Genomic DNA, 16,110 nt, shown 5'->3' with positions numbered 1-16,110 from the left:
TCAGAGATGTCACACTACTCGACTTAAAATTGTAATAAAATAACATATATATATATAATTGCTGCTTGTGGTGAATTGTAATATTTGTATGTTGTTAGATTGCTGCACATGATTGTGAGACGCAAATCCAACTTGTTGTTTTTTTCCCAGAGTGTACCTGAAGGCAGCATGACAAATTGTGACAATTCCTCCTCCCAGGTCGCACCGTCGCAGTACCCCTCATAAACATGCGAAGAATGGCGGAGTGGGGTCCCCCTGTCAAGGAGCAGAGGTACATTAGAGTTTTTCAAAGCTTTTCAGCTCACAAGATTTGATTTTGTTGTCGCTTACAACGCGATTTCAACACAGATCCGTTGTTTCTCGGAACGAGCCAAGCGGTTGAGACTAGCAGATCTTCGTTAGAAAGTGTTTAGGGAAGTGCATGCAATCTAGTTATTTTTACAAACTAATACTTCGCCTGCTTAAATTGTCACGATCATATGTTTTTAAAAAAGTGTACGGTACTTTATGATCGATTCGGCGTTGAGTTTGGCTGTCTGCGATGATTGTTTTGCACAGAAACAAAACTGTTAAACTGCCTGTCTGTTCCAGAAAGGTAGATTTTTACAGTGTAATTATCATTCTTACGTGTGCAAGTTTGTTTATAAACATGCTTATTACGAATTCAATGTCTGGTTTATAGTTGTTGTCAAGTTCTGCCTGAATGGGTAGTCAGGGAAGTCACAGACTGCCTGTCAGCAATAACGAAAATGTCATGGTCAAAGTTCATTGTACAGACAAGGAGGTAAATAACCTCAGCCCTGTAGAAAACACATGGCTTCTTGGAGCCAGTGTCTTGTGTAAGTCTAAAATCAAAATTAATTCTCCGGTGTTCAAGAAGAAGCCTAAAATCGCCATTCAAAACATAACCAATGGTCATAAAAAAATAAACTAAACGTAATGACATTTTCTTATCTCATGTGTGCAGCTCCTGGTTATTAAGTTGGCTTCCATCATGGTGCCCCACTTCGCCCTCTCAGCTTCAAGACGCGGAAGAGAAAATGCTGAAAAGTAAGCCTAAATAAATGACATTGTTTTAGCGTCCAAGCTTCTCATCTGCATCTCTATCTTCCTCACAGACGTCAAGCAACCTTTCTCCAGACAGCGCGTCCACATTTCCAATGGAAACTACCTATGGACCATGGCCTTTCAATCATCCTCTGCACTTAAATCCAGGCCTCCTCTGGTCCTCCTGCACGGCTTCGGCGGTGGCGTGGCTCTGTGGACGCAGAATCTGGAATCTCTCTCCAGTAGGGGTCCGGTTTACGCTCTGGACTTGCTGGGCTTTGGCCGGAGCAGCCGCCCGTCGTTCAGCGGCGAGCCCGAGGGTGCCGAAGAGCAGTTTGTGGAAGCCCTGGAAGAGTGGAGAGAGAAAGCGGGATTGGATGAAATGTTGCTTCTGGGACACAATTTGGGAGGATATCTGTCTGCTGCCTATACGCTCAGATACCCTCAAAGGTAATGGGATGGGCTTGATTGTCATGGACAACAAAATTGTATTGGTTATGGTATTTTTTTATAATATAATTGTTCTGTGTGTGTTTAGGGTAAAACATTTGCTGCTGGTGGAACCATGGGGTTTCCCCGCCCGTCCCGACAACCCCCACCACGATTCCATCCCAGTATGGATTCGAGCAATGGGCGCGGTCATGAGCCCCTTCAACCCATTGGCCGGCCTCAGACTGGCCGGGCCTTTAGGTTTGCACAGCACACACATAAACACACACACACACACACACATGTTGTTCGCCATTTGTCAGCTGGCAGATTACGCAACATCATTACGAAACCTAAAGTCGTCGGTTAAAGTTTACGAGAAACGTTATTAGATTAGATAACTTTATTCTTGCTGTATTTGGGAAATTTAACTGAGGGTGAGAATATAGACACAGAAAAATAAGGTTTAGACATAAATAAATAGGTAATATGTTAATAAATAAATAATATGTAAAATTATTGTAAAATTGCATGTTATGGTTATATTTTCCATATTCTTCAGCTATTCAAGGGCTACTTTTTGCCTTTTAATTAATTGCCTGTCCTCAGGTCCAACGCTGGTCCAAGCCATTCGGTCCGACTTCAAACAAAAGTATTCTTCTGTGTTTGATGACAACACTGTGTCAAACTACATCTACCATTTAAATGCCCAGACTCCCAGGTAAGTCAATCTGCCCATCCCACCCATTCTGTGGGACCAACCCTAACCCAATCCCCATTTTAGCGGTGAGACAGCTTTCAAAAACATGACCATCCCCTACGGCTGGGCGAAGCGGCCCATGCTGGAACGCATTGGCCAGGTCCGGGCTAGCGTTCCCATCTCTTTTATCTACGGATCACGCTCCAGCATCGACAGCGCTTCGGGATACGCCTTCAAGAAAACCAGGCCGGAAGTGGGCATCACGGTAGGCGCGTCCTTTTAAAAACAACGACCCCCAAAAAAATCTCAAAATTCTGACTCTAAAATTCCCCTCATCGTGCCTTTTCTCCACCAGGTGATTCGAGGAGCGGGCCATTACGTTTTCGCCGACCAACCGGAAGACTTCAACCAAACAGTCCTGCGCATCCTGGCAAGAACGGACACAGGCTTTTGCCCAAAACCCTGACGACTCATACTTTTTTAAATCAACACCCGCTTAGAACGAACCCCCTTCTACCGAACAAGGATGGATGAAACCATTTGGCCTTTTAACAATACGCACTTTAGCCACTCGGGTGAACTTTCCCCAAGCTTGGCGAGGATTGCGTCGGAAAAGCTGGCGGCATTGGGAAACCCTTATCTACATCTGGGAGGAAAATTCTCTGAAGCGAATACCTCGTTCGTAGCAAGGATCTATAGAGAATGTTCTCGTAGATACGAGGGAAAAAGTAAATAGGACAAAGGGCACATTGCGGGAGCGCCCGCCGCTCTCCCAACCAGCAGGTGTCAGTACAGTACACTTTGCCACTCTGACACAATCCACCAACCAATCAACCAACTATGCTTATTCCAAGACTGTGGTCCTCAAAGAGACTTTGCACAGACACAAAATAGTATCAAAGCGGGAGTGTTTTGACTAAAAATAGACTTCCTGTCACGTCCCAAGTCAAACATTGCGCTCACGGTTTTATGAGCTTCATTCAATGACAAGTCTGTATTGTGTGGCGGGATCAAAGTTAGACTATGTTGGCTAGACAAAATCTCCACGCCCGTGTCTCCAAATGCCAGAATGTGTAATCATGTCATAACTTTCCTTAAAAATGAATGTGACTCTTATAAAAGGAATAGATGTTACCTCCTTGTTTTTTTGTTTTGTCTTGCTAAATGTCAGCTATTTCTGTTCACTTTAATTTGCATACTAGTATGCAAAAAAAAAAAAAAACACTGTACAGGGAGCAGTTCTGCAATTACTACTTGCTTATTACCAAGAACAAAGTACTCGTACCAGCAGCTATTCATTCTTTTTTTTAGGCTTTTCCTCAGACTTTAACTGGATATAATTGCTCAAGAGCTTCCCATGAATAATTGAACACTTTTTGTAAAAGTTAGCACAAAAGTAAGATAGAAATCCTCCTGGTTAAGGTTGAAATGTTTGTGCAGTGAAGGCCTCTCTTCTGCATCTGTCCATTTGTGTCAGCCCGCAGACAGAAACGACACCCCACTTGTTCTGTCTCCTGGCAACAGCGTCACCACGGAGACCAAATCTGTCGGTCTTGCCAAGCTACCGGAAGCGACGATGGACTCGGACACGGTAATTATGGCTTGAACGCTGGCTGATGTTCGACGAGGCGGCCGAGCGACGCGTTTTATAAGTTAAAACTGCACACTCACTCATAAAAAGGCAAGATTAAAAAAAAAATATATATATATATATATGTTTCCAAAGAGGTTCCTTTCCTAAACAATTGACTTGAAAAAATACATCACTTATTTATAATCGTTTATGATTTTTAACTTTATTGGAAAATTAAAATACAAATAATATTTCGTAACATCCTCATGTTTCTCTTTTTCCATTTACAATATTCATTTTTATTCTTCTAACCATTATAAATAAAAGCAATTTACCCACTCAGTATAAATATTTCCATTCCTTGAACTAGATCTCATCTCATTTTCTAAACCTTTTTATGCAAGGATCGCGGGGGTGCTGGAGCCTATCCCAGCTGACTTTGGGCCTTAATTGGTGGTCAGCCAATCACAGAGCACAAGGAGACAAACAACCATCCACACTCATACCTAGGAGCAATTTAAAGAGTCCAATCATCCTACCATGCATGTCTTTGGAATGTGGGAGAAAACTGGAGTACCCATGGAAAACCCACACAAGCCCAGAGAGAACATGCAACATTCCCCATAGGTGGATTTGAACCCAGTTGCCCCACTGTGAGGCCAACTCACTAACCACTCTGTGGTTAGTTGCTGTGTGGGCTAATAAAAATAAACAATGATTTTTTAAAAAATTTCTTACCATGTGACGCCTAAATCTTGAGCCTGTGTGCCAAGTTGTTGTCTGGATGTCACCCACACAGTAACCTGGAACACAATCATTTCATTAGTACAAATGGAGTGGAGTGATAGTGACTCACATCCGGTGAAAAGCCACCATTAACACATCTTGGACTTCTTTATTGGTAATCAACGGCATTGTGTGATGCTTTTTAAACCATAACAAGCGGATGCATTCTTCCACTTTGCCCAATTTAGTCGTTTGAGCAGCTGGAACTAAATAATAAAGTAACTAATGGTTTTTTTACTAAGAAAAGAACTGCAGGTTGTGACTTATTGAAGTCCAATCTATCAAATTCAATAAGATACGACCTTATGTCAGGAAAAAAAAGCCAGTTAAGGCATTGTTCTTTCCTAATACCCTACCGCATACCTTTCTACTGTGGAAATTTCCACTCGGAAGCTAGTGTGGATTGACACCATGGCTTCCAAATAATGAAGCTAAAAGTTCCAAAGCAGCTGCGAGCCGCAAGTAAAAATAAAAGCGAAGACAGCTGCTGAAGGGACGTGAAGGTCAGGCGTGAGATGTGGAGGGATCTCGGATGGCAAGACAAGTGACGCCCTATGACGCTAAATATATATATACTACTCGATCCCACATGCCACAATATTAGGAATACTACCTAAACAGAACATCATCAGTGCCAGAATTTGTGTTAATTAATAAATTTTGATTTGATGGATACCCTCAAAATATTCAATTTCTTTATTTGTAGTTTAAAAAAAAAACAATTGCTTTTTTCATTAAAATAAATAAATAAATTGGAACACTGCAAAGAACATAATTTGATATTAATGTGGTTTGATTTGCAAATATAAAAGCTGTGGTTGTATATTATGTTAGAAAAAAAATATAAAAAGGATTTATGCTGAACAGAAATAGAATAATTTATCCATAATTGACCTTTTGCAAACTGTTTGTCAAGTAGCCGAATGACTGTTAAGATTGAACATTATTTTACATTGAAAGTATTAAAACAATATGAAAGAACATCAATTTAAATGTAATATTGTTTGTCTGTGTAAACAGAAATATAATATTAAATTGTTACCCAATGTGAAATGATGGTTTCTTGCTTAAAAAAGAAAAATTGCACGTTAAAATATATTTTTTTTGCTCTACATTTTCAATAATTGTGTGAAATTGTTACTGCTAAAAATACTTGGTGATTGGTGCACATTTCAGGACTGGCAAAGGATTAAGTGTAACAGACTGTCGGGGCTTGCTGACCCGGCACAAACAGATCATCTGTTGTCACGTGCTCATGTTCCTGGCCAAGTGGGACAAAATGCATCCGTACTGACTACATAAGAGGGTTTGTGAGGGAGGAAAAAAATGCATTAAAAAAAAACATTAATTTATAATAATGTGAAGCCAAAGTGCACCAATAATGAGGCCATAAAAAATGCCAATCCTGATTTTCACTAACATTTTTTTTTGCACAGGGTCTTCTGACCTAGTGTTGCGCCCCTGGCGCACTATTCCGAGCGTTTCCATTCACATTTTTTCAAATCACGCGATGACCTCGTGTTGGTTGGTCTATGCGGTTTATCCTACGGATTACGCGGCTTTTGCTTTTCGCCGGGAAGTGCGACGTGTACAGGCGCGTCCGCAAGTTTGTGATCCACCTCTCTTTGTGGAATATACTCGGCCAGATGTTACCCAGATTACAACTAGGATACTTATTTGTCAAGCGTAGGAGTACATTTAGCTCTTTGGCAACAATAGACATCCAATTTGAGAGGTAGAAACTGTCCCAGGCCAAAAAAACAAAAAAGTCATAACATAAAAATCCTTCATTCACATCAGTTTATTCTAATATATCTCTATCATATACATACAGTACAATATGCTCAAGACGTATGGCACATCCATTATTGTTGTACATTTTGCAGTCGCTGGTATTGCTGTGTGGCTACAGTATAAAGTGACCGTTTCCGTCCCTGTTAGTACAGTAGCGTCGTAAGTACGCGCGTATATTATAATATCAATATACAAAGGCGTACTCTCACTACAGGTGGATTGTAGCTTGCTACAGCAAAAAAAAAACACATGCACTGTCACTGTCGAGATAAATATTCCACCTGGGGTGAGTTACACATCTGATGACACACAGCGACGCTTAAGGTGGATAGGGTGGGCTTTGTTGTTGTTCTTAAGCACCCCCCACCTGACCCCGCACGCCATTTTGGGTTGTTTTTTTTTTTTTTTGGAATGACGCTACAACAGCGGCTACCGCGATTCCGGTAAAACATCTGGATGCACGCGGGTTGACTTCCACTTGTTGAATTCCCTTTTGAATGTAAAGATAAACAGCTGCCATTTTGGTGTGAGTTGTACATACAGGTATGTACATTTGTCTTTTTTTTTTTTGACTGGTTTATTTCCAGTCTGAGTCACTTCAAGTCGAGGGTGTTTCAATAATCCAGAAGGAAGAGAGGAGTAATGGTGCTTTCTATGGCGATACGTCAACACTAGAAGAAGTGCTTAGAAGTCTTATTCACAAATGTACAACTGAGCCCAACTGCCTTGTGCTGCCTTTTTGTTTTTTTCCTTTTCTTTTTTTTTCTTTAGCAGAACGGACATTCCAGATAGAAAAATAAAAGCGATGGACTACAGAACACTGTGCGGCACCATCCTACTCGACTCTTTCATTTGTCCTCATTTTCGTGAAAGCACGCTTTCAGTCATCGTTTTTGTTTTTTTTAACCCTCAAAAAAACAAATGTTTTTAAAAAATGTTTTTTTAAATAGAAGTAAATAAAAAAAACAGCACAGTGCAACAAAATGTAACGAGATGAAAACTGCGAGTGACGTCAGTGTCTATTTGTGTGTGTGGACATGTGACATGAAAACGACTTGTGTACACACTTTTTTTGTGCGTTGACAACAGTGTACTTAATGCCTCGTTTAGGAAAGCGTTTCAAACTGTGCCAAGTCACAATCGGGTGCTCCATCAAACGTCATCGGCAAGTGTCACCGAGTTTGGAATGAGATCTAGTCCTTATCCTTGATATCTCTCAACTTTGTCTCTTAACTAGTGAAGACCAAACGATTAGCCGTCATTTTCTAGCCAAGTTTAATGATCCCAATTGCTGTTTGCAATGAGTGAGGGAAACGGATATGAAGGATAGAGACTAAATGGTGAAGAGTGTGGAAGTGCGCACCCACTAGATGACCTGACAGCAACTGTGAGGGGTGGGGGTACACAGCAGACCCTCCTTAGGACTGCGGTGGATATTGACCGACAAGGTCTTGTCACTCAGAGGCATCTGCAGGGCTCGATTCTTTATGTTCCTGTGATTCTCCCGGGCCAGGTCCAACTCCCCCAGCATCAAGGTCCCCGAGCAGGACCCCTCCAACAAGGGGTCCACCAGTGCGTCCCCCAAAGGGGGCGGCGCTTGGTACAAGTTCCCCCGTGGCGAGGGCCCAGCCAGGAGTGAGACCTTGTCCAAGCTGCCGGTGGAGCCGCCTACGCACATCCTCCAGACGGGGCGCTCTTGAGGGTCCCCGGCGATGGCGATGGGCCCGTTGGCCGGCGTCCCCCCACCCGCGCCGCCTTTCAGGTTGTGGAACTGCGAGCTGAGGCACAAGCTCATCAATTTGAGGCTCTCCACCAGGCCGCTAGAAGCTTTGGCCGAGTTCTTGCCTTGGCCCGAAACGGAGCCGGCGGGGCTGGCGCAGTGAGAGTTGCCATCCTGAGCCGGCCTTTTGTCCGCCTCCTCGCCCGCCGCCGCTTCCGTCACCACTTCCTCCGACGGCTGCCAGCTCCCCGCGTCGTCCTCGGGTGTTGGCGGCGAGCTGACCGTTTTAGGCGACGCCGTTCCGGAATTCAAGTCCAGACTGAGGCTGGGCTTAGTGGCGCCGCGCCCTTTTAAATCCCCCGCCTCTTCCTCGTCCTCGTCTTCTTCTTCCTCCTCCTCGTCCTCCCCTCGCTCGTCCTCGTGGATCTGGTTGAGCACCGGCGCGCTCATGCGGGAAGTCAGGCGATGACGTGACGAGGCCGGCGACGACGACGTTTTGGAGCGAAGCACCACTTGGGCGGGAGAGGTTGAGGGGGACCCTCGCTCCTCCCCTTCCTCTTCCTCCTCGTCCACGCTGAAAAGGCTGGGACTGCGCGTTTTGCAAGAGGCGACCGATGTCAACGGGCCCAGTCGGAGGGGATTGGAGGGGGGTTTGACCAGAGGCCGAAGCCCCTTGTCCTGCTTCTGCTGCTGCTTGTCCGGCCTGCTGTGACTCAGGTCCAGCAGGGCCGTTTTGGGCCGGGGGCCTTTGTGGAGGCTCTCTGCACTGCGGGCTGGGGACTGAGGCCCGCCTGGGTGCGACATGGACGGACCCCCCAAGCCGTCGCTGACGTCCTGGTGGACGTCCACTCGGGTGGGCCAAGACTGCCTGTTAATGTGAAGAATGCAAAGAAGAAAAAACACGTCAACGGGCTAAAAATAAAACCAAAAATTCACCTAAAAACTAAATATTTAAATGTCCTATTTGACTAATGGCAATAAAAAACTAAACTCAATTCAAGATGGCACTTTCAAATAGTTAAGTGTTATTCTTTCCTGCCTTGTAAAAACGTGTATGAAAGTCAGTGTGTTGTTTTGCCAAGTGTGTGCCTGTTTCAAGGGTGGCCATCTGTTCATATGTGCTCAACTTCTATTGAGGATTAAGAGTAGACAGTCACATAAGTGTCAGCCTTGACTTAAGGAGGGGAGTATTTTGGACTAGAATGCACTCTTTCAATTTTCACTTCTATTTTCTTACCTAAACTGGGCCTTGCTGGGACTGGGCGATCTTGTCTGGCTGTGTTGCTCCTTCTCTTGCCGATCCCTCAGCATCCTCTCAGCCAGCAGGTAGTATGTCGCCGTGATGTGGTTGTACTGATTGGACTCCAGAGCCCTGGTATTTACAAAAGTATGCATTGTGGTCGTGAGTGACATTTGTAAAATAAAATAATTAAAAAAACACTTTCAATCTTGATAAGAGTTGGATGCAAAAATGGTGAAACGCATACTCGGTTATGGCGTCCCGGTCCGCGATGCTCCCAAGCACCATGCGCTGGATAATGGAACTGTGCTCCTCTTCCAGTAAACTACGGTGGGATACCAGCGGCGTAGACAGCTTAGTGGCTGGTGATGGGTCAACTCCTTGGAGCCAGGCGTGGTTCTCAATTTCTTCCAGAGTCGCTCGCTTTTTGGGGTCACGCTGCAGCATGTGGCTGATAAGGCTAGAGAGAGGAAAACTCAAATTTAACATTAACAACGTGGGAACAGAACTTAGTGGTAATTCGAGGTATTGCACAGCAACGAGAAAGAAGATAAAAAATAAAACTTTACTGTTGAAGCCGGCTCTCAAAATTATATTCATGAGAGAGTTTAGTATCTAAGAGAGAGAGAGTTTAATCTCTAAGTACTGTTTCATATCTAAGTACTGTTTATTATCGAAGTACTGTTTACTATCTAAGTACTGTTTAATATCCAAGTACTGTCTAACATCCAAGTACTGTTTAATATCTAAGTACCGTTTAATATCTAAGTACTAATTAATATGTAAGTACTGTTTAATATCTAAGTACATTTGACCCTCGAACAAAAGGGACCAAAAGACCGGTGACCAAATGTCCAGTCACGGATATGTGTGAAATACATAGCACCTGCCCGAATGGGCTCGACCATCTGCATGTGCGAGCTGGTGCGCGCATTGGTGTGTTTGCATGTTTGCGTGGCGGCGACTCACTCTCGACAAGCTCCGGAGATGTGCGGGGGCACCGTGTATTTGCAGTCCATGATCATGGTGAGCGTCTCGCTGTCGTTGGCCTCCTGAAAAGGCGGCTGGCCGCACACCAGCATGAAGAGAATCACACCCAGGCTCCAGATATCTGCGGGGGAGGTGAGAGTGAGGTGTCAAGGGGGGGGATACGTAAACACTGCACATTGTATCTATAAAAAACAGAATTTTTAGGGCTTTTCATGCAGTTCTTATAGCCCAATTAAAAAAAATCTAAATATTATATCTAAAATGGTGCAATCCAATCTAAACAAACAAAGCACCCAAGCCATGCTTGTATTTCAAATCTGAAAAACCAATTTGAAAGCCTTAAAAACTCAAACCTAAACAAACAAAGCACTACAATTTCCAAATGAATTCATATTTCACCACCACAAATTAAATCTATTACATTGATGACAAGGTATTATAAAAAGGAGTTACCAGGCTGACGATATTATTATTATTATGTCGAGCAGCTTAAATGACATGAAAGATTTCAATTGAAGCAAGCCTTTTTTGTGCTTCTATTTCCTTGACCTAGATACAAAAAAGCAAAGAAAGCCTGCCCACCCCCCTCCAATCAAACCAAGCATATTCATATCTCTCTCTTCCGACTGAAGACAAGGTGCTCACGGCCCCGCGGCACCGCATGTGCGCAATATTCCGGAAAAAGTGGGTTAACATGTGCATCTCAGGCGACATCATACAACTGCTACTTTCATGCTACGCTTCTCTTTACCACTTTGAGTTCACTTTTTTTCAATTTTCTAGCTGTGGGGCTTCCGCCAGTTTAATATCCTGCCGTGACAATCTGTCAGTGACTTAGAAAGACACTTTGTGTGTGACAGAAACATGGCAGGAAGAGACAATCTGGTCCCAACAAAAGACTTTTCAAATCCAGTGAAACCCCATTTATCAAATATCTGCGTCTTCAACAATGTGCTGATTCAGCTTCGAGGAGTCATTTCTTTTGTTGCTATAAAATATTGATGGGCTTCTTGTTGTAAGCTAAGCTATTTCAAGGTTATTTATACAATTGCACCTGCATTTTCGCCCACATTACACTCGCTGGGCTAAAATCTAAACTAGGATGCAGTTATCCAATGATTATGTTACAGCAAGGGTAGGGAATCTATGGCTCTGGAGCCACATGTGGCTCTTTTGACGAGTGCATTTGGATTTTTGCTAACCTGTGAGGTAAAATATGGAAACGGCTGATGACAGAACTCAAATATTACATCTAGAACTGCTTTAATTTTCATTTTTTTTGCAGTAGTCTTCTGGAATGAATCCTCATTGATTAGCAACAGTATAAGAATATTTTTAAAAATATTCATTTTTTTCCACTTTAAAAGTGGTGAAATTACAAAAAAATGAAAAAGCACTCGTAGTATGGCTCACAAGAAATAACATTGAAAAATATGAATTGTTTGTGGCTCTCTTCGTCAAAAAGGTTCCCGACCCCTGTGTTACGGCATCATTTTTGTCATTTGAATAACAATTTAGTGACAATTTCTAAAGTGGTAGAGGTTTTTTTGGGGTAGAAAAATAGCAACATACAAATAGCATACATTCTGAAAAGGGTGACGTACATCATTTTTCATTGGGTGGGAAAAAAAACGAACCATCGCAACATATTAATTAGCCACTAGGGGATACACCTCTTGTCTATAAGTATCCCTGAGATTTGTTTTGGTGCTGTGAAGCATCTCGAGCTGTTGCGGACGCCATCTTGCCCCCCCTGCCGATGTCTCCTAGCAACCCTGACTGCCTCAACTTCCTTCCTCTCTAACTTTATTTACAAAACCAGATGCCCGAGTAATACCCAAATTGAATGTTTCCCATGGAGCGTCATAAGAATTAAAAAAATATATTTTTGTTATCCACCTTTTTTAATGCATATGCATGGGAAGCCAAGAAATAATGAATGAGCATTTTTTCACATTTCATGTGCTATGTTTGTGCACCAATACGGCGCTTATCGGGCATGATTTTGCTGTTTGTGCAGCTCATGCTTGCTGAGCTGGAAAGAAAAAGTCTATATTTAACTCGACATTTGGAGGATGTTCCAAAAAAGGGAGGGTGCTGACACACCGTATAACATCAGGAAGGAAACGAGGTGGGCGCTTTTTTTTTTTTTTTTTTTTACACGGCAGACCTGGGATTTCTTTTTAGCTCCAAAAATCACATTTATTCCATTGTGAGTCATTTTCTTCAGACTTAAATCTCCCTATATTTAATCTCAGTGTATTTTTGTCTCAACGGAAGGAACGCCAAACTCCAAATACAACCAATAAGAGCAGATGGTCTTGTTATCTCTATAATAAAGCAGGCCTGTGGCCACATGGCACAATTGAACCTTCAAGTCCAGAATAAATTTGGATGAGCCTGATAAATATTATGTCATATTTCCCTGCGAATAAGACCGCCTCCTTCTAAATGATAACATGCACAGCATTTTCCCGACGACGGGATGTCCTTATTTCACTCTGGAGATTTGGAGAAACTACAAAATAAGTGAGGCGGGGTGGAAAAAAAATAGTGCCAAGACATCTGTTTAAATTAAGGTCATCTTTTGCCAATTGAGTGTTATCTTGGTCATCAAAAAAAAGCATGCTATTCGATATTTCTTCCATGGAACTGTACTATAATTGTCATTTGGCATCAGGTGCAATCAGGCTATGTGAACCTTGAGCTCCTTATCAACTGCCTGATAAAACGGCCATTTTGGGGACTTGCAGACACACCTTGGCTCTTATTCAACAGCCATTAAAGTGCATCTATTGCTAAGTCATAACAGCATCAAAGTAACAGTAATACAGTTTGGCTTATGACAACAGTTGTGAACAATGTACAGTGAAGACTCCTTCTGTTGTGAGGCTTAGTAGCATCTTTTCCAAAGTTTTGATTCCAACTTACCGACAGCGGGTGCGTCGTACTCGTCCCCGAGCAAGATCTCAGGTGCCGAGTAGGCCAGTGAGCCGCACGAGGTATTGAGCTTCTTCCCCGGCTGAAATCGGTTGCTGAAGCCAAAGTCGGTCAGCTTGACGACGCCCTGCTTCTCGAAGAAGACCACGTTTTCGGGCTTCAGGTCCCGGTGCACCACGTGCAGCCGGTGGCAGTAGGAAATGGCGTGAACGATCTGGGCGAAGTAACACTTGGAAACCTGATGGGGGTGAAAAAAAAATAATAAAAAAATACATAATAGCTTTATGGTGAATAGTGCACTATGCTAGCTAAATCCAAAGCTAACGAATGGATGATCATTCCCATCCAAATCAAAACACCCACTCAGGATATGTATGAGTCATCCGTCTCAACACACAATGGTTTAACAATCAACTCTAGCCATTTCCTTCTCAACACACACATTTTTGCACAAAGCATTGCGACGCTCTTGCGTAATTTTGCCGTCACATTGCTAAGGGCAGACAAAACAAACAAAAGTCGTTGTCACACGGAGCCAAACGTCGGTCCGTTTTTCCATTTCCATCCGCTCCAATACTACGACGATTACAATGGTTATTGACTCACTTCCTCGCTGAGGCCTCCCTCGTGCTTCATGATGCAGTCGAACATGTCTCCGCCGTCGCCGAGTTCCAGGATGAGGTAGAGTTTGGTAGCCGTGTCGATGACCTCGTATAGGCGCACCACGTTGGGGTGCTGCACTAACTTCATGCATCGCACTTCCTGGAAGAGGTGGCCTCGTGCCACCGGGTCTAGCTTGGTCTTGTCGATCACCTTCACCGCCACCTGGAGTCACCAGAGACAAGCTCGTAAAAACAATAATAATAATAATATATATATTTTGTTTTGTTTTATGGATGTAGACCTTTTCTCCAGTGAAGACGTGCCGAGCTAGCTTAACCACAGCAAAGTGTCCGCGGCCCAACGTCTTGTCCAGGTCGTACAGCCCGGCGATTTTCCCGTCATGGTGACGTTTGAGTCCCGCCATGGCCGTTAGCGAGGTGTGGGGGGCTGTAGCGGTCTCGTGTCACCCTCTCCTCCCACTGTCAGACCTCCATCTTCTTTCAGGGGGCGCTTGACTGTCAGCTGAGGTGCGTCACGGCAAAAAACAGCGAGGGCGGGCTGACCTCAGATCAGCTGAGGAGGCTTGGGGCGATGATGGGGAGGAATTCTCACTTTAGTCCCATTATGACATTCTGTGGAGGAAAAAAAATACAGTATTATTCATTCATTTTCGGAGAAGCAAGACCAATCATACAATTACCATCATATTGGATTATTTCCATTAAAATCAGCCCCAACTTACCTTAAAAATGACATGTAAAAATGAGTGCTCTCGCGGAAATGTTTCTGATGCTATCTAAAAACTTTAAAAAGCAAAACGACGGTACACGCTCGCATGACAGCGTAACGCCGCCCAGTAGGCGAGAGGAGGAGCCTGACCGACATTCCTGATTTCTACGAGTCTACCTGCAGGGCCCACAACGACGGAATAGGCGCCAGACATGCCGAGGACAGGCCCGGAACATTCCTGCAAGGTGCTCCACCCTTAAGGTGTGCCCACAATCCCTTCAATTCAGAAAAAAACAATCCGATAAATAGAATCCGTTGCCAACAAGCACTCCTTTCTAAAGAAAAGTTCAGTATATTACGATGACAAGCCGGAAATAACACCCACGGTCTGACCCAGGTAACAAAATATTAGAAACATCTTCTCCTATGATGAAATTAAGTTTGTAGGCCAATTGCCTTTTCCCTATCCAAAAAAAAGTCATGCCTCAAAAGTTTTGTTTTAACATAATTGAACAATAAAAGCCTTCTGAGATCTCTTAACTTTTTTGCCTTCCAAGTATTTAAAAAAGTACAACCCCATGTTACGGTCCTGCTTTAAGTGGTGAGACAGACACACATGGCTCGCTACGTGTGGTAAACTGTTTTTGGCTTAATCCGGGCTTGGTTACCTAATGAAGCGTAAATGGGAGAGCTTATATGCGTTTACTATTCAACCAGTTGAGTCTTGAAAATTCACATTACGCATCAGGAAATAAAGTATGTTGATTTTTTTACAAGGGGGTGGGTGTGCTCACACTGGAACAACTGCAAGCTTAACTAATGACATGAGCAAATATTTCACAAAATGTGACATGAGATAACGGATTCCATTGAGTTACCTTACGTAACTGAACAAATGTGACAAGAAAAATACGTAACATTGCGACAAACTCAGATTGTAACGCTTTGACCGATAAATAAATAAATAAATAATCCCCCAATATAGCAATCGCAAAATGTATTGACTTTACGATTAGATTTAGAAGCATTTTAGAGTCAATATTATACACCATGATAATAATAGTTTATAGGGTTGGCGACAAATCACATTAATATTTCATGCAAACCTACTCTAATTGATTCCCATTATTGCACAAGCTGACTTTTACATGCGCAGTGCAACAACACACACTAATCAGAATCTTAAAAACATAACGATCTAAACTCAAGTAAGTGGACACATGAACAATGTTACTACCTAATCGCACACTTAGTAATTTTTGTCTCTATTTATAGTGACGGGAGGTTCATGGAACTTTCACAGATGCAAAAGCTAGCCGGGCGACGAGCACAACATCAACAAATGAGGGCTTTTGAACTTTGCATTGTTAATCGGGACAGTGAATGCACCATTGAAGTCTTCTGGAATTTTGACTGTAATTGTGCATTGAGAAATGTCAGTGGGTATTTTTTGCTGACGTCGTTGCTCACAAAGCTCACAAATTAGTCTTAGACTAAGTTTTTTTTTTTTTTTAGACCTACTCACCTTTGCATATTTAAAGAGATGTTTTTTTAAGCAT

General features: G+C 43.0%; 2 protein-coding genes across 2 annotated transcripts; one reads left to right on the top strand and one right to left on the bottom strand.

Moving 5' to 3' along the window:
* The first annotated feature begins 162 nt into the window (after window positions 1-162).
* On the top strand, window positions 163-3,310 carry LOC144214761 (1-acylglycerol-3-phosphate O-acyltransferase ABHD5-like). Its single transcript, XM_077743400.1, has 7 exons — window positions 163-271; window positions 968-1,050; window positions 1,119-1,497; window positions 1,586-1,737; window positions 2,086-2,197; window positions 2,261-2,441; window positions 2,532-3,310. The coding sequence occupies exons 1-7, from the start codon at window positions 228-230 to the stop codon at window positions 2,640-2,642; spliced, it is 1,062 nt and encodes a 353-aa protein (XP_077599526.1). The 5' UTR covers window positions 163-227; the 3' UTR covers window positions 2,643-3,310.
* Window positions 3,311-6,318: 3,008 nt separating this feature from the next.
* Window positions 6,319-14,554, bottom strand: snrka (SNF related kinase a). The gene is made up of 7 exons (XM_077743725.1): window positions 14,124-14,554; window positions 13,826-14,044; window positions 13,211-13,457; window positions 10,259-10,400; window positions 9,537-9,749; window positions 9,287-9,421; window positions 6,319-8,917 (listed from the first exon to the last, which is right to left on the bottom strand). The coding sequence occupies exons 1-7, from the start codon at window positions 14,244-14,246 to the stop codon at window positions 7,696-7,698; spliced, it is 2,301 nt and encodes a 766-aa protein (XP_077599851.1). The 5' UTR covers window positions 14,247-14,554; the 3' UTR covers window positions 6,319-7,695.
* Between the last annotated feature and the right edge of the window lie 1,556 nt (window positions 14,555-16,110).

The sequence above is a fragment of the Stigmatopora nigra genome, chromosome 21, assembly GCF_051989575.1.
Source record: "Stigmatopora nigra isolate UIUO_SnigA chromosome 21, RoL_Snig_1.1, whole genome shotgun sequence".
Taxonomy (NCBI): Eukaryota; Metazoa; Chordata; class Actinopteri; order Syngnathiformes; family Syngnathidae; genus Stigmatopora; species Stigmatopora nigra.
This window is presented reverse-complemented; position numbering and strand designations above follow the sequence as displayed.

Excerpts from the sequence above, each read along its gene's own strand:
- LOC144214761 (XM_077743400.1), top strand. The coding sequence starts at position 228 with ATGCGAAGAATGGCGGAGTGGGGTCCCCCTGTCAAGGAGCAGAG. Across the intron at positions 1,738-2,085 it reads CAGACTGGCCGGGCCTTTAG|GTCCAACGCTGGTCCAAGCC; the intron begins GTTTGCACAGCA and ends GCCTGTCCTCAG. Across the intron at positions 2,198-2,260 it reads TTAAATGCCCAGACTCCCAG|CGGTGAGACAGCTTTCAAAA; the intron begins GTAAGTCAATCT and ends TCCCCATTTTAG.
- snrka (XM_077743725.1), bottom strand. The coding sequence starts at position 14,246 with ATGGCGGGACTCAAACGTCACCATGACGGGAAAATCGCCGGGCTGTAC. Across the intron at positions 13,458-13,825 it reads AGGGAGGCCTCAGCGAGGAA|GTTTCCAAGTGTTACTTCGC; the intron begins GTGAGTCAATAA and ends CACCCCCATCAG. Across the intron at positions 9,422-9,536 it reads GACCGGGACGCCATAACCGA|GGCTCTGGAGTCCAATCAGT; the intron begins GTATGCGTTTCA and ends TGTAAATACCAG.